This window comes from Schistocerca serialis, chromosome 2 (assembly GCF_023864345.2).
Source record: "Schistocerca serialis cubense isolate TAMUIC-IGC-003099 chromosome 2, iqSchSeri2.2, whole genome shotgun sequence".
NCBI lineage: Eukaryota > Metazoa > Arthropoda > Insecta > Orthoptera > Acrididae > Schistocerca > Schistocerca serialis.
The window spans coordinates 1,146,312,854-1,146,331,570 of record NC_064639.1 but is presented as its reverse complement, the minus strand read 5'-3'; the positions used below and the strand labels follow the sequence as shown (position 1 = coordinate 1,146,331,570).

General features: G+C 44.2%; 1 protein-coding gene and 2 non-coding genes across 3 annotated transcripts in view; 1 reads left to right on the top strand and 2 right to left on the bottom strand.

Annotated features, from left to right (window-relative positions):
• Positions 1-18,717, bottom strand: part of LOC126458607 (uncharacterized) — a 799,633-nt gene that overhangs the window by 97,606 nt on the left and 683,310 nt on the right. The window contains exon 3 of the mRNA XM_050095765.1: positions 13,320-13,446. Coding sequence (XP_049951722.1) covers positions 13,320-13,446 — 127 coding nt within the window. The remainder of the gene's footprint in view (positions 1-13,319; positions 13,447-18,717) is intronic.
• On the bottom strand, positions 12,961-13,035 carry Trnas-cga (transfer RNA serine (anticodon CGA)). The gene has a single exon. It is a non-coding gene; the product is annotated as a tRNA-Ser (tRNA).
• On the top strand, positions 13,137-13,211 carry Trnas-cga (transfer RNA serine (anticodon CGA)). The gene has a single exon. It is a non-coding gene; the product is annotated as a tRNA-Ser (tRNA).

The window sequence follows — 18,717 nt, the reverse complement described above, 5'->3', positions numbered from 1 at the left end:
CAGCACCTGTATACCCGCACGGTAAAATTCTGGACCAACCTGTTGGAGCCACTGTTTGGCAGCGTGCACAAGGGAGTCATCATCTTCAAACCTTGTTCCACGGAGAGAATCTTTCAGTTTCCCAAAGAGATGATAGTCACATGGAGCCAGGTTAGGACTCTAAGGCGGGTGTTTCAGTGTTGTCCATCAGAGTTTTGTGGTCGCTTCAATGGTTTTTAGACTGACATGTGGCTGTGCGTTCTCGTAAAACAGCAAAACATCCTGCTTTTGCCGATGTGGTCAAACACGACTCAGTCAAGCTTGAAGTTTCTTCAGTATCGTCACATATGCATCAGAATTTATGGTGGCTCCACTTGGCATGATGTCCACAAGCAAGAGTCCTTCGGATTGAGAAAGACTGTAGCCATAACTTTTCCAGCAGAGGGTGTGGTTTTGAATTTTTTTTTCTTGGGTGAATGTGCATGATGCCACTCCATTGACTGCCTGTTCGTCTCTGGTGAAAAATGATGGAGCCATGTTTCATCACCTGTCACAGTTCTTCCAAGAAATTCATCTCCACCATTCTCGTAATGTTCGCTGCATACCGCTTTTCTTGTTTCTTTGTGAGCCACTGTCAACATCCTGGGAACCCACCTGTAACAAACTTTTTTTAACGCCAACGCTTTCAGTATTCTGCAAACACTTGCTTCCCCTATCTCAACGTAGCGCAACAATTCGTTCACTGTGATGCGTCTGTCAGCAGTCACCAATTCGTTAACACTCTGCAAGTTGTTTGGAGTGTGTGCAATACGAGGCCTGCCACTGCGAGGACAATCCTCTACATTGCCGTGCCCGCTTTCATCACGTAACCTGCTTGCCCACCGACTAATTGTACTGCGATCGACAGCAGCATCTCCACACACCTTTCACAACCTCTTGTGGATGTTTCCCACTGTCTCGTTTTCACAGCACAGGTATTCTATGACAGCACGTTTCTTCTGACGAACGTCAAGTGTAGCAGCCATCTTGAAGAGATGCTGTGACGGCGCCACTCACGGGAACAGGTTGAACTATGTTTGAAAACAAGCGGGAAGAATGTATCTACACACTGTAAAACATTCTCACATGCAGAACGAAAACTGTATTTTTACAAAAATAGTGTGCATCTCTTTTGGAGTGAGCCTCGTAGCAGGAATAAGAACATGAGAATTGGGGATCAAGAAGTAGACGAAGTCAAGGAATTCTGGTATCTAGGCAGCAAATAACCCTTACCGGACGAAACAAGGAAGACATCAACTGCAAACCAGCACTGGAAAAAAGAGTATTCTTGGCTAAGGGAAGCCTACTAGTATCAGACACAGGACCTAACTTGAGAATGAAGTTTCTGAGAGTGTACGTTTGGAGTACAGCATTGTATGGCAGTAATGGATTCCAGAATGAGATTTTCACTCTGCAGCGGAGTGTGCGCTGATATGGAACTTCCTGGCAGATTAAAACTGTGTGCCGGACCGAGACTCGAACTCGGGACCTTTGCCTTTCGCGGGCAAGTGCTCTGCCAACTGAGCTACCCAAGCACGACCCACGCCCCGTTCTCACAACTTTACTTCTGCCAGTACCTCGTCTCCTACCTTCCAAACTTTACAGAAGCTCTCCTGCGAACCTTGCAGAACTAGCACTCCTGAAAGAAAGGATATTGCGGAGACATGGCTTAGCCACAGCCTGGGGGATGTTTCCAGAATGAGATTTTCACTCCGCTGCAGAGTGAAAATCTCATTCTGGAATCATGCCCCAGGCTGCCCTTCTCTTTAGGTTTTCCCACAATCCATGTTTTGAAACTTCCTGGCAGATTAAAACTGTGTGCCGGGCCGAGACTCGAACTCGGGACCTTTGCCTTTCGCGGGCAAGATAAGGAATGATGAGGTTCTCCGTAGAGTCGCCGAAGAAATGAGTATGTGGAAAACACTGAGAAGAAGGAAGGACAGGATGATAGGACACCTGTTAAGGCATCAGGGAACAACTTCCGTAGTACTAGAGGGAGGTGTAGAGGGTAAGAACTGTAGGGGAAGACATAGATTGGAATACATCCAGTAAGTAACTGAGGACTTGAGTTTCAAGTAATACTCTGAGATGAAAAAGTTAGCACAGGAGAGGAATTCGTGGAGGGTCACTTCAAAGCAGTCAGATGACTGATGAGTCAAAAAGACAAAATCGCCGAGCTCTCTCCACTCTTCGCAAACTATGGGTGTGCTTAAAACGCTTATACGCAGAGCTTACACAGATGAATATAGTTTTCCCCAGAGAGGTTGCCCACATAAACACAGTGTTAGGAGAAAACGGATATTCTGCCAGGCAGTTTAACGACGCACATTCTGTTAAAACCAAGTACCAGTAAGTTGATAAAGAGAATCTAAGAATTGCTACCTGTTGGAATCAGTGAAGGAAATTTGTTATTGACAGTGTGACAGTGTGGTATAGCTTATACAGGCAAAACCAAAGGCAAAACCACATTAACATTGCACTTGCTATTGTAACCAAGCAAGTCTGCTATTGGCGAACATGATACCTGCATCGTAAATTCAATAGAATACGATGAAACAATTTTTGGCCGCAGAATCATCTTTCTGGAATCTGTGGAAATACGCATGTTGGCATGTCTGATGAACCGTGACTGCGGCTACCATGTAGGTAATGTGTGGTACCTTTTCATTTCCAAGAGTTGCTTTAAGTGAAGACGACAGAGTATACTGATGGCCACGGCAAGCGGCAACGGTCTGGACAGCTGAGATCCGCAGTTTTACCGACGGGGCTGCCGCACAGTAGTGTGGTCAGTCTGTTACGGCCTTCACACATGCGCGGAACACTCATAGCGTGTTTTATATAGTGGAACGGAGGATGTCTTCGTCTTACCGTACGTTTCATCCCACTGCAGGAGTGCCCCAAGACTCCGTCCTTCTCCTCTCCTATATCTCCTGTACACCGCTGATATGCCAGAACCTCTTTCAGAAGTCCACCTCCCTCAGTATGCTGATGACACCGCTTTCCTTGCTCTCCCCTCTACGCTGAAGATTAGATGGGTAGATCACATAACTAATGAGGAAGTACTGAATAGGATTGGGGAGAAGAGAAGTTTGTGGTACAATTTGACTAGAAGAAGAGATCGGTTGGTAGGACATGTTCTGAGGCATCAAGGGATCACCAATTTAGTATTGGAGGGCAGCGTGGAGGGTAAAAACCGTAGAGGGAGACCGAGGGATGAATACACTAAGCAGATTCAGAAGGACGTAGGTACTGGGAGATGAAGAGGCTTGTACAGGATAGAGTAGCATGGACAGCTGCATAAAACCAGTGTCAGGACTGAAGACCACAACAACAACAACCCCCTACGCTCCAGAAATCTCAACGATTCCTCCAAATATACCTCAATGAGTTTACCTCCCTGTGCAGCCAATGGCTCCTCAATATCAACCTCTGCAAAACCTCGTCTCCATAAGTTTTACTTTACCACTTACGACGACCCTATCTAGTTAAATAATATAGTAAAATGTTTTGCATTGACCCTCGACCAGCAACTACTATGAAAACGTCACCTACCAGCGATCGAAAAGAAAGTCCACAATCGGCTATCACTAACAACTGGCCGAACTTGGGGATTACACCCCTCCACTATTCTCCACACCTGCAAAAACCTGATCTGACCCAGCTTCTGCTATGCAAATGGTGCACTGTTATCCGCAGGAAAGATCTGTAAGTCCCTCCAAATCGTCGATCGTCATGCACTCCATCTCTTTTTTAAGAATCCGTCTGTCTCCCCTCACATGGGTCCTTTCCTATCTCATCAAATTCTACCTATCGTAATTAACATCGAATGTCTCTCCATCTCCTATACTATCTGCAAACTAGATTTCAATAACCTCATTGTCTCCCCTCTGATCACTACCCCTGGTATACTGCCGCTCATTTACAAACATATCCCACCATACCTACAGCTACACGCACTCCATATTCTATCCCAAAGAAAATTCAACCACTCCCTTTCCCAAACAGTAAGATCAGCCCCGATATTTATCCCTCCTGCCATCTTTGACTCTTCCCTACCTTTCCCTCTCCATATGAAGGGTCCTCTCCATTTTCCCCCTCCATCCGTCCCCATTCCTTTTCTCTTGTTACCACTACCTTACCCACACACCAAACTCTTCCTCACCTTCTGCGTTTTCCATGATCTGTCTTCCCACTGTCAAACCCAACACTTACCTAAATCTCCATAATATCATAATTAACATACTCTTATCTTTTCTACCCATTCCCCTCAACCCTATGAAACATATTCTTTCCTCCTGAAATCCTTCTCACCCAGTGAAGGCCCTTCAAATTTTAAATGAAACTGTAGTGCTTTTGTTAGAAGAAATAAATCTATTCTGCAGCGTGTTTTTAAAATGTGTATATTTTCGTCGTTTTAGCTATCTGTCCTTTGATTTTTAACAGTCCTAGCGATTTTTAGGTAGTAGTAGTAGTAAGTAGTAGTTGTTGTTGTTGTTGTGGTCTTCAGTCCTGAGACTGGTTTCATGCAGCTCTCCATGCTACTCTATACTGTGCAAGCTGCTTCATCTCCCAGTACCTACTGCAACACACATCCTTCTGAATGCACTTAGTGCATTCATCTCTTGGCCTCCGTCAACGATTTTTATCCTCCTCGCTGCCCTCCAATCCAATACTAAATTGGTGATCCCTTGATGCCTCAGAACGCGTCCTACCAACCGATCCCTTCTTCTAGTCAAGTTGTGCCACAAACTTCTCTTCTCCCCAATCCTATTCAATACTTCCTCATTAGTTATGTGATCTAACCATATAATCTTCAGCATTCTTCCGTAGCACCACATTTCGAAAGCTTCTATTGTCTTCTTGACCAAACTATTTATCGTCCATGTTTCACTTCCATACAAGGCTACACTCCATACAAATACTTTCAGAAATACTTTACGTATATGGCAACAAAATTCATCCTATTCGTTGTTTTTAAAATCATATGTAAGGTTCCTCCTTTAACAACGTTTCTTCTCATTTCCATTATATTTGGAAAATGCTTCTTCGCTAAAGAGCAGAATATTGTACCGCTGACAGCCTCCCCCCCCCCCCCCCCCCCCCGTAACCCTCACCCACATATGGAAAGGGGAATGAAATAACAATAAAGTAAAAGAAAAAGTCTTCGATGGCTCACTTGAGGATAACTGCCAGGTGTGTAGTAGAGCTCAGAAAGGGAGTGATCAGAAATCAAGGTGCTGATGTTAAGTCAGTGATGCACCGGCTTCCTTCCTTCTCACTACAGGTCCACAAATTATGACGAGTCGGAGGAACGGTGGTGCTACAGTCGCTTCCTACTCGTCGACTTGTTCTCTGTTAGTGAAGAGTACTGGAGTAAGGCTAATCGTGATTTAGTACGGAAGATGAGTGCACGTATTGCAGTATTGGAGGGCAGCGTGGAGGGTAAAAATCGTAGAGGGAGACCAAGAGATGAATACACTAAGCAGATTCAGAAGGATGTAGGTTGCAGTAGGTACTGGGAGATGAAAAAGCTTGCACAGGATAGAGTAGCATGGAGAGCTGCATCAAACCAGTCTCAGGACTGAAGACCACAACAACAACACATGAATGCACGATCTTACTGTCTTAAGGGAAGACGAAATGCCTGACTGTCAGATGGCCTCTACGGAAAATGTTTATTGTGGGACTATGGAGGGTGTAAGCCGGAAATTAAACGATGAGGTGTACACAATTCCAGTGTGCTCCATTAGAGGATATCTGTAATAAGTTCGATGGTGTAGTACAGGTTCAGATAAAAAACAAATTTTTTCCAATGCAAACAGAGTGTTTGTATTCTTGTTTATTGCAACAGCAAAATAAGAGAGCATGTATGCTCCGTCGTAAGAAAACTGGGCACAGAGGTATTATTTCACTACGATCTTTTGATCATGGCAACTTGGGTTTATGGGCTAACAGCGAGTTGGGTAACTTATCATTCATTCCTGTAACATTTTCTAAGACTGCTGTAAATTTCTTTTAATCATTACTCACCATTTAGAGGATACACTTCGCCCTTATGTTCCGTTTCCTTGTTCAAATGTGTGAAATCTTATGGGACTTAACCGCTAAGGTCATCAGTCCCTAAGCTTACATACTACTTAACCTAAATTATCCTAAGGACAAACACACACACACCCATGCCCGAGGGAGGACTGAACCTCCGCCGGGACCAGCCGCACAGTCCATGACTGCAGCGCCCTAGACCGCTCGGCTAATCGGCTAATCCCACGCGGCTCTATTTTATTCTGCTATCGTCACAGACCCAATGATGTGTTGAAAGTACGAGTTATGCCAACGTAATTGTTAGGCAGTCTCTGAATAGAGATTAAATATTAAAATAAATTCACAGCAGTCTTCGAAACAAGTTTTTACATATGCATAGATAAACATGCACACTCAGGCGAGTCCACACACATGTACACACGCAAGTGTGTGTGTGTGTGTGTGTGTGTGTGTAAAGAGAACACTGTGCACTGCTTACTCATCGGTCAGTATATAATAATCGTCAATGGTTGCATGTATAGTGGCAATGCAACGAGTAGTCGGTTATGCTTGCGAACTCGTGTATTTGCTCTTCTCTGTACGCCGGCATAGTCCATTTGTGCCAGACAACAGACTAAAGTGATGAGTTTTCAGATGGGCAGTGCCGTAAACTCACGAGTAGAGTCTCCGAGCATACGGAGATGGCGAGTTGGAGCTGATATCACAGGAACCGCTGGCGAGTACTCAGAGCTCATTTCTGATATCTAGCATTATCTAGTATCCAGTCACGATATTGTGGAGTGTAGATGACAACGACCGGCTGCAAGCTCCCAATTTCTTCGAACTGTACAGCAGCCGATGGCCCAATGAGGCAATTTACATTGTAATATGTGGAGATACTAATTCAAGCCACAGTTGAATCTGTGATGTTTTAGTGGTGGTTGTCGTACCACAACTTCGACTCATTCATTCAGTTTACCATGAACACAAACTAGAATTTTTTTCTAACGTTTCCAGTGTTGCCCCTCGTTTCACATCTTCAAGACAGCTTGAAGATAACCGTCTTCCAAGATGACAGTTGCCGTCTTCACCAGAATGTACGCAAACGTTCCCAGTTTTGGAAACATTCAAGTATCCTCTCGCACCTCGACCGGCCCTCTAAGTCACCCGACCATAATCCAATGGGACTATATTGGACTATAATGGAAATACATTAATGAAAAATCCCAAAAATTTAACAGCTGTACCGAATTATCAATAGTTTGAACTGGTTTGGCGTTCCTAAAGAAAGTCGTGGACTCTCTTCCTCGCTGAACTGAGGCCAAAATTAATCCTATGGTATTAACGTGATGTCCCCTGTCGGTGACCAATTTTTTGTGCTGCGTGCTTACGAGGTGCTATAGTGTTTGTGGTAAATGGGATTGATTTCCACGATGGCAACCAGGTGACACAGGATTCCGTATTCCTCTCACTATGCTGCAACTTTCTGGAAGTAGGCAGACACCCTCCGTACTGAAGGATGAGCAGAACAAAGTGAAAACGTGTACACTTCGTCTACATCTATCTCGACAAAGACACTCCTCAAGCCACCGTACGGTGCGTGGTGGAGAGTACGCTGTACCACCACTTGTCATTTCCTCTCCCGTTCCCATCGTAAATAGAACGAGGGGAAAACGACTGTCCGTTTGCCTCCGTATGGGTCCTAATTCCTCGTAGCTTCAAATGCCGCTTCTCTAAATTTTCTCAATAGTGTTTCTGGAAAAGAACGACTCCTTCCCTACAGGGATGCCCATTTGAGTTCCCGAAGCATCTCCGTAACACTTACATGTTGTTCGGATGTACCAGTAACAGATCTAGCATCCCGCCTCTGAATTGCTTCGATGTTTTCCTTCAATCCGACCTGGCATGGATCCCAAACACTCGAGCAGTACTCAAGGATGGATTGCACCAGGGTCCTATATGCGGTCTCCTTTACAGGTGAACCACTCTTTCCTAAAATTCTACCATCTCATATCGCTTTGAAACGTTATTCAAACGACTTGATTGTTTCTAGCGGGACATTAGTAATACTGTATCTGAACATTTCAGGTTTGATCTCCCTACTCATCCGCATTAACTTACATTTTTTCCACGTTTAGGGCTAGCTGCCATTCATCAACTGGAAATTTTGTCTAAGTCGCCTTGTATCTTCCTAGAGTCACACAACTTCGGCACCTTACCATACACCACGGCATCATGAGCAAGTAACCTGTCCCCAAATTATTTGTGTGTCTAGAGAACAACAGCGATCCTATCACACTTGTGGGTTAAAGCAGAGTGGTGGTAGGCACTGTTCTCGCTGAGGTGATACGATATTGGAGACGACGTTTTGCAGTACAGGTCACACAACGTGATAGCTATCCACGCAGCACTCGTGTTCCCACAGGAGCGATACAAGAAGCAGCAGACAAAGCAGGCGGCAATAGCCTTCCGTGTGGCGGGTCGCTGCCAGCTTCTACATCTGCATCTACATATATAATCCGTTAGCCACCAAGCGGCGTGTGGCGGAGGGCACAATTCGCGTCAAAGTCATATTTCCCCCCCTCTGTTCCGCTCGCTGATCGCGCGAAGGAAAAACGACTGTCTGAACGTCTCAGTACGAGCTCTTATATCCCTTATCTTTGAATGATGATCATTACACGATTTGAAAGTTGGTGGTAATAATATATGCTCTACATCCTCGGTGAAGATTGGATTTGGGAATTTAGAGACAACTTCCAAAAGTCTCTGCCGATCCATTGTCGACGCGGAATAGCGGCAGGTCAAATATTCGACGAAAAAATTCCCCAAACAGTCATGAAAATTGAGGGTTATTTTATTTTCTCTGCCAGTTTCGGTAATTCATTTTGCCATCTTCAGGCTCCATATGCAACTGTAGAACATAATTGATATTAGCGTACTGGGGCCGTTTGTTTCTGGACTGTGAATTCTCAAGTGCTTGCTTAAAAAACATGACTGCAGCTGAGCACACCTGTGAGGTGCATATGGAGCCTGAAGATGGCATAATGAATTGCGGAAACTGGTAGCGATCATAAAATAAAATATCTTCTCAGTTTGCAATGCTTTTTGGCGAAATTCTTTGTTAAACTTGCAAATGAGTCAAGTATTTACTCTAGAGTGGAATCTCCTTCTAGCGTTAAAGACCGAGCGACTCAGTGGTTAGCACACTGGACTCACATTCGAGAGGACGACTGTTCAAACCCGTGTCCGGCCATCCTGATTTAGGTTTTCCGTGATTTCTCTAAACCGCTTCAGGCAAATTCCTTTGAAAGGGAATGGCCAACTTCCTTCCCCATCCCTCCCTAATTCGATGGGACCGATGACCTCGTTATTAGGCCCCTCCCACAAATTAACCAATCAGTCTAGGGTTAAAGCCAATTTCGGTATGCCGGCCGAAGTGGCCGTGTGGTTAAAGGCGCTGCAGTCTGGAACCGCAAGACCGCTACAGTCGCGGGTTCGAATCCTGCCTCGGGCATGGATGTTTGTGATGTCCTTAGGTTAGTTAGGTTTAAGTAGTTCTAAGTTCTAGGCGACTGATGACCTCAGAAGTTGAGTCCCATAGCGCTCAGAGCCATTTGAACCAATTTCGGTATGTTAGCTACGTTTCGTACACAGAATTGTGTAATCTAAATTGCACGAAATGTAAGCAGGGCAGCGACTACAGTTGTTACTTCAAACTACTCAGAATATATGTGTGTTACACTTAATTTGAAAATAGCAAAATAACCAATGGAAACACCTCATTATCAAGCTGCGTTAACAGACTAAGATGCAATAAGAACTCAACTGTTTTTTTATCGAATAGTTTCCTCAAAATAGAATGAGAAATATTCCATACTCGGAACACAAGAGAATCCCAAAACAGAGATTTTTAATTTTTTACGCTAATAGTAAAACTTTTACTGAGAAACTAAGTACAAAGACAGATATAGCATTGCTTCACTTACGCTAATAGTAAATCTTTTACTGAGAAACTAAGTACAAAGACAGATATAGCATTGCTTCACATACATAAAACTATTTTTTGAGCCACCTAAGATGAGTTGAAAGTTCCCTCCCCATGTATCACAGGATGCAATTGCACGCAGCAACCAGCATTCCGTGTTGCACCGGGCGATACAACGGAGAACTGTGTAGGTGCCTTTCCAGTAAGATGTGATTGAATCGCTCCAACTATATTTCTATGCGCTCCACCAATACAGGCTGCTTCTGCGTCGTATCGCAAAAATCGCAGTGTATATCTATCGCGTATACGAGGGTTATTCGGAGAGTAAGTTCCGATCGGTCAAGAAATGGAAACCACAGTGAAAATCTAATAAAGCTTTGTACGTATGTGTTCGACAGTGTCTCTGATATGCCTGTCGGTTGCATCACTTCGCTCTTTTCAGTTCTGAACGTATGGTGAACGCATAAAAATGCGTAGGAAATAGTGTCCTGGTGAGAGATTTCGCCTGATGTTATGCAGCCCACATTACAGAACTGTCATACGTTTCCTACTTCGTGACAATTCTCGGTCGCAATCTGCAGGGCCAATGAAAATGGTCCTGCAGCGTTTTCGATGGGAAGTATATGATCATCCCACTACGGCCCGTAATTGGCTCCTTCTGTGTTTCATCTTTGCTCACATTAATTACTGGCTATGAAGACAACATTTTCGCGCCGACAAAGAGCCATAGATGAGCGTAGAGAATTGACGGGAAGCACAGGCGGCTGCCTTCTACGACGAGGATATTGGAAAGTTGGTACAACGCTACGACAAATGTCTAAGTCGGAGTGGTGACTACTGAGAGCAGTGGCTGGAAGCTGCAGCTAACTGTTGCAGATAACCATTTCTAATTATCACAGTGGTTTCCATTTCACGATTAATCGGAACTTACTTTTCGAATAGCCTTAGTATTCCAGAATGAGATTTTCACTCTGCAGCGGAGTGTGCGCTGATATGAAACTTCGTTGCAGATTAAAACTGTGTGCCGGACCGAGACTCGAACTCGGGGCCTTTGCCTTTCGCCGACAAGTGCTCTACCACCTGAGCTACCCGAGCACGACTCACGCCCCGTCCTCACAACTTTACTTTTGCCGGTACCTCGTCTCCTACCTTCCAAACTTTACAGAAGCCCTCCTGCGAACCTTGCAGAACAAGCAGTCCTCAAAGAAAGGATATTGCGGAGACATGGCTTAGGCCGATATTACACTATCAAATTTCTTTGTCAAAGATTTGATCAAAGATGTGATCAAATATTCCGTGAAATATATTTAACAAAGATCTTTGACGTAGCGCTAGAAGGGGTATTACACTGTCATCAAATATTTCGCCAAAGTTCAAGATGGCTGTCAACAACTTGTTATTAACCACAGCAGTTGCACGTACAGCAATTTCATTGTGTGCACATGCGAAAAAGAAGTGGGGGGGGGGGGGGGGGGGAAAGGAACCATACATACGAGGTTGACAGTCTTAAATTCCTGGGATTACAACTTGATAATAAATTCAGTTGGGAGGAGCACACCGCAGAACTGCAGATACGCCTTAACAAATCTGTATTTGCAATTCGAGTATTAGCAGACATAGGCAACATAAAAATGAAAAAGCTTGCATACTTTCATTCCATAATATCATATGGTATAATATTTTGGGGTAAATCTTCAAGTCAAACAAAAGTTTTCAGAGTCCAAAAGGGTGTAATACGTATTATTTGTGGAGTAAATTCATGGACGTCTTGCAGAAACCTCTTCAAAGAACTGGGTATACTAACTACTGTCTCTCAGTACATTTACTCCTTAATGAAATTTGTCCTAAATAATATGTATCTTTTTCAACAAACAACTTAGTCCATACATACAATACCAGGAACAAAAATGATTTGCACAAAGACTTAAAGGCACTTACTTTCGTTCAAAAAGGGGTACACTACTCAGGAACACTCATCTTCAATGATCTGCCAGCAAACATAAAAAATTTAGTTACAAATAAAGATCAGTTTAAAAGGAGCCTGAAAGACTTACTAGTGGCCAACTCCTACTCCACTGACGAAATTTTTAATAGAAACAAATGATGGATTGTATTTATTCATACTATTCGTATTGTTGTTTCAGATTTTTTTTAAAAAAATTGACATGTTTCACATCCACGAGGATCTCCTCAGCACGGATCTATGGAACTAAAAACTAATCTAATCTGGGTGAACCCGTGGGTTTTACGACGACACGATAAAAGCATTCAACAAAAATTGTTACGTGAGCTTACAGTGGAAGACGTCAAGTCGTACATCAATCAATGAAAAACTAATCTAATCTGGGTGAAGCTGTGGGTTTTACGACACGATAGAAGCATTCAACAAAACTTGTTACGTGAGCTTACAGTAGAAGACGTCAAGTCGTGCATCAATTACTTAGGAATGGACGAGTCTACATTTCTGTATGTGCTCAGTGAAGTATATCTTCATATCACAAACCACTATATTCACTTAAGAACTGCTACATCTTCAGAAGACAGGCTCACTGTAACACTCTGATTCCTTGCTACAGGAGAGGGTTATGTTATGTTAGGTTAGGTTAGGTTGGGTCAGGTCTCCAATCTTCTTAATTTTGTATTCTTAATTTTTGTATTCAGGGTGCCTCACGTTGTAAAGCACCTCATCAGTTTCATACATTTCTATTAATTTTGTAGTTGTCGTCACACACCAATTGTATTTACCGGCAATGTTTATAAAAACACTACATACGACAGAACGCTGCAGCGATGCTGGCGCTCCATGTGGTAACATGTCACATTACAGTGAACAGAAGACAAGCGATTTCCTTGATCAAATCTACAGCGTGGCCCTCGATATTCACTCTGCAGCGGAGTGTGCGCTGATATGAAACTTCCTGGCAGATTAAAACTGTGTGCCGGACCGAGACTCGAACTCGGGACCTTTGCCTTTCGCGGGCAAGTGCTCTACCAACTGAGCTACCCGAGCACGACTCTCGCCCCGTCCCCACGACTTCTGCCAATACCTTGTTTGGAAGGTAGGAGACGAGGTACTGGCAGAAGTAAAGTTGTGAGGACGGGGCGTGAGTCGTGCTCGGGTGGCTCAGTTGGTAGAGCACTTGCCCGCGAAAGGCAAAGGTCCCGAGTTCGAGTCTCGGCCCGGCAGACAGTTTTAATCTGCCAGGAAGTTTCAGCCTCAGTGTTACAGCCTCAGTGAGAGCCGTGCCGTAAGAAGGTGGTCTCCGGTGAGGGTGCAGACGCTGGTTCGACTGACCTGCGCAGGCGGCGGCGAAGGCGGGGCTCTGCCTGCAGGCGGGCGACGCCGTGGGGCAGTCCTGCCACCAGCAGAACAGGTCTCCCGCCAGGCACAGGCACAGCTCGCAGGGGTCGGCGCGAGCCACCTGCAACAGGCGTGTGCGCGCCACGTGATACTCAGCGGGAAGCCGAAATGGTTACACTGCTAGACATTCAAATTAAAACACCAGCAAATACAGCGAATAACGAAATTTTATTCGTTGGGCTTATACAGAATAGTAGGACGAATCAGTGATAAAATTTTCAGGTACTTTGTCAGTGTACATACTTTAGCAGACAGGGCTGCCACCTGTGGCAGCAGTAATCGCCCTAGCCTCGCTGGGCATCAAGTCGATGAGAGTCAGGATGACAGATACGGATACAATTACAATGAAATGAACACCCTTAGCTGCTTACAGGCGTTGACATACGTCAACGGGGACAGGTGAAAATGTGTTCCCCCACCGGGACTCGAAACCGGGATCTCATGCTTACGTGGCAGACGCTCCATGCATCTGAGCCACCGAGCGCGACTGCAGGGATTTATCGCTGGAACGCCTCCCGCGAAACCCACATTCTCAACGTATTGTCCCGCACTACATTCGTAGTGCCCCATGTCCGAAAGAACAGATACCATCTTAGTATATATATCTTTAAGGCTCACCGGCCACTTGACCATCTTCTTCTTCTGTGCGAATGCACAAACAGTGCCCGAACTCTTACTGGAATCGGCAACGCGCCGCGAGCAATGAGTATAATGGGCGGGGGCACTATGGAAGTAGTGTGGGAAAATACGTTGAGAATGTGGGTTTGGCGGAAGGCGTGCCAGAGATAAATCCCTGTAGTCGCGCTATCGTCTGTGTCCTCGGTGGCTCAGATGGATACAGCGTCTGCCATGTAAGCAGCAGATCCCGGGTTCGAGTCCCGGTCGGGGCACACATTTTCATCTGTCCCCGTTGACGTATGCCAACGCCTGTAAGCAGCTAAGGGTGTTCATTTCATTGTAATTTCATTCTAACGAGCTGCATGGTCACCAATAGTATCTGTTCTTTCGGACATGTCCGAAAGCACAGATACCATCTTAGTATAAAGATACGGATACGTTCCATGTCCACGATGTTTCGTGTTAGAGTTTATCAGTCTTAGCGGCTGGAAAATGGTGCCAGCCACTCCGCAACGCATGGCCAGTTGATTCCAGTGAAAGGGTGACTTTGGAGATCACGTTGTGCACCGAGTTAGGTCAGGTCAGTATGGCTAACATGTAGTCTTCCTTTACGTTCTTGAAACATAACTTCAAGGAGACCTCGAACACAGGACACGTCAGAAATGTAGTAGCTGCTGTCAAGATTAGTAGCTTTGCGAACCAAAAGTTGATCTTTTTGTTTGCCCTATACCATCCAACACTAGCACGCCATTTGCTGGGCCCATATGACGACGAAGAATGCAATCTGGCAACGTTCGTTGTCCTCAGGGTCTGAAACTGTAAGGAGAGTCAGGAATCTTCTGAAAAGACGACGTTGTGCCACTGTTAGTTGCAGTGTTGCCGTTCATCGAACCACTTAAGGCTTCCACCTTCCTGCTGACGCGTCAAAGGTAACTGTAACAATGGTCGCAGTTCGTGATGCTCTAGACTTCCTTGTACTGCCCTCGTTGATACTGGTCTGGCTCCACACATACCCACTTTCTTATTCGAGGTACGTGACGTGTCCGTACGGTCATTCAAGTTCAAATGGTTCAAATGGCTCTGAGCACTATGGTACTTAATATCTGAGGTCATGAGTCCCCCTAGAACTTAGAACTACTTAAACCTAACAAACCTAAGGACATCACACACATCCATGCCCGAAGCAGGATTCGAACCTGCGACCGTATCAGTCGCGTGGTTCCGGACTGAAGCGCCTACAGCCGCTCGGCCACCGCGGCTGGCGGTCATTCAGGGGCCGCGCGGAATGGCTGCGCGGTTTGAGGCGCCATGTCACGGACGGCGTGGCCCCTGCTCCGGAGGTTCGAGTCCTCCATCGGGCTTGGATGTGTGTGCTGTCCTTAGGTTGATTAGGTTTAAGTAGTTCTAAGTCTAGGGACTAATGACCTCAGTAGTTTGGTCCCTTAGGAATTCACACACGTTTGTCATTCAGGGCTGAGCGAAGAAAACGAGTTTGGGTTTCCTCTCAGGTCCTCCATCGCCATCATGCACAGCATTGAAGTATATTCAGATCACAGTCATGGGACCCCTACGAACGCTAGCAGCAATACCGCGGAACGATAAACCATACTCTCGACAGAACGGGAATCTGCTCGTCACAAGTTGCGACAAGTGCTGGTAGACGGTTCCTTTTCTCACACGAAACGTAATACAACCTTCTCGCAAACAATTTCTGAATGAGAAACTCACTGTGTAACCTTATATACAGAAAGGTATTTCTCCTATCTCTTTTGTATGGTTACGGTGATATACTAATAATTTCATGTGTAACCACATATTACATCTACATATACATCAAACTTCGCAAGCCACCTAATGGTGTGTGGCGGAGGGTACGTTCGGTACCACTATCTGATCCCTCCAACCCTGTTGCACTCGCGAAATGTGCATGGGGAGAATGATTGTCGATAAACCTCTTTATTGGCTCTAATTTCTCCAATTTTCTCCTCGTGGTCAATACGCAAGATGTATGTTGTGTGTGTGTGTGTGTGTGTGTGTGTGTGTGTGTGTGTGTGTGTGTGACGGGGGGAGAGTAATATGTTTTCCGACTCCTCCTGAAAAGTGCTTTTCCGAAATTTCAATAATAGATTACATTTCAGGTCGATCAGATATTTTTTGATGCATGCTGACTGTACATTTTTTTTACCATGTGCAAATTCATTACAGCCGAGCGGGATTAGCCGAGCGGTCTGAGGCGCTGCAGTCATGGACTATGTGGCTGGTCCCGGTGGAGGTTCGAATCCTCCCTCGGGCATGGGTGTGTGTGTTTGTCCTTAGGATAATTTAGGTTAAGTAGTATGTAAGCTGAGGGACTGATGACCTTAGCAGTTAAGTCCCATAAGATTTCACAGACATTTGAACATTTTTTTAAATTCATTACATCAAAGTACATTATAATATATCTATAGGCTACTGCAACAATTACACTTTGCTCAGAGAGCCTGTGATAATACCAGGAATCGTTTAAAGCAAGAGCTACGACCTAATAAGTAACCCACTATTACGATCAAGAAGGGCCATCGCTACCCTCTCTCACCAACAACGCTCTAGATTTTCAAACAGTTCCCCGAATCAAATCTCAATAATTTCTTGGGTATTGAAAAACGGCTTGAGCTGTCTTTAGCGCTTTACTTTTAGATCACTGCTGGTTTCATGGTACTAAAAATTATATTCTCAGATGAACGTATAACAAAAGCATTGGTGCTAAATAGCTCGGAACATTCCGTGTCCGTCAGAACAATACATACCTAAAACGCGGTATGTCATTGAATAAAACAGCCAAAATGCAATCCAATATGATGGACGGATCCGCTTCTCTGGTCCATACACGATCGCGAACGGGGACGCGGAAATGCTTCAAGAAACAACGGACGGATGACGTCACTAACGAAATAAAAACGTTATCAAAACCAAAATCGATGAATTCACTGGATCCTCACGGTCATAGTGGATATCAGCCGCGGTTGTTGTTGTTAATAACGGCCTATATTAAAAATTTGAAGACAAAGTCACAGTGTGATTGGAGATGTTTTCATGAGGGCCGTAAATACAATAATGGAATGTACAATGTGCAGAAAAGAGGACTGTCGTATCGTATTCATTGGCTTCGCCGACAATGTCACCGTAGGCCCCATAAAACAATAAATTGCCGACGGTGACATCCTGGGCACAGCAGAGCAACAGAACAGCGATCTTCAGCACACTCGCCAACTTCGCTACAATTATCACTACTTTCAATGGAATGCAGGAAAGACATCTACAGTTTAAACATACAAACAAAAACATAGCATACCCCATCGACGCAAAATATGACGCCCCAAAATCCATCTCTCTGTTGCTGATCCTCTTAGTTAACACTTCTATGGCTCGCGTTGTTCACTGGGTCCGGAAATGGCTCTCGCAGGGAGCTTGAGCATATGTAAGAAATATCCTTAGTTGCAAAATTTATTGTTGTGTTTAAAGTCTAGTTATCAAATATAAACAGTCTCATACTAATATACGAAAAGCGTCTCTTGCTCACTCGTGGGCCGCCACGTGCACGCACGTTGCGCCTGCGTGTTGTCAACAAAGGCGGCCGACCACTATCTACGGCGGCAAGGGAAGTTGCGTAGTGCCGAGTACCACGTTTCCGGCATGTGACAGGATAAAACTATTCCACTGTTAAGCGTGGCTAAAATTAGCCGTTATTTCGTCCACATAGTCACATCCCACGTTTAGACGGCTGTTATCAATATTAACGCTGAAATTTCAAATATTCAGACCTTGACATTCTCAGTAACAATATCAGCAATATCAGCAGTCCCTACTACTGTTGCGGAAGACCCTGACAGAATTACAAATGTACACTTAATAACTATAGTAGTTATTTATAAAATTAAATGGTAAGGTATCCAAAAAATTAAATCATTACTATTACTGATAAATACTAGCATGAACGATGGCCTTGCATCTCCTTAGAATGTTTGGGTAAGTTAAGTTTGTATGTTGTTTTCAATTTCAGGCACAATTACAGGTTCTCACCTATAACATGACTTACGAATTAACTCTTGATAACGTTCCTGCTTGAATATGATAGTTCGCATGAATGTGTAGACCAAAACAGGAAAGGCCAGCAAACGCCACTCATTGCAGCTGATTATAAGAATCTGGAATACTATTCGAGGTGTTAAAATCATGCTCATTCTAAAAGTCTTTCAAGCCAGACCATTTGAGATATAAATTATGTTCACACTTGTTTTTCTCTAATACAGCTATGTCAACACAAATACGTTCAAATTTTGATCTACAAAAGGCTTTATTTTTTAAATGTAGCAATTGAATATTAATGTTGCTAATGTCAATATCAAGAGGAAAAATTTAATTCTGTTATAGTAGTATTGAAAGTTGTTTTATTTATTTTTAACGAAGGCTAATGTCGCTTTGCTGTTTCTGAGTTCCTCAAACATGGTGTGAAAAGCTTTCCTCATATTTGAAATAGGTGTTTGAAATAGCAAATGGCAATGACAGACTTATCATCTTAGCGGTGTATTATCAAGATTGGAAAGGGAACGAAAGTTTCTTTTTTAATATCTTGAGCTGAAAGAGATAATTTGTTTTCTAATGAAAGAAATTCTTCTAACAAATCCATAACTTGGCAGATATCTTTCGGAAATATCTGTCCACAACACGCTTCTTG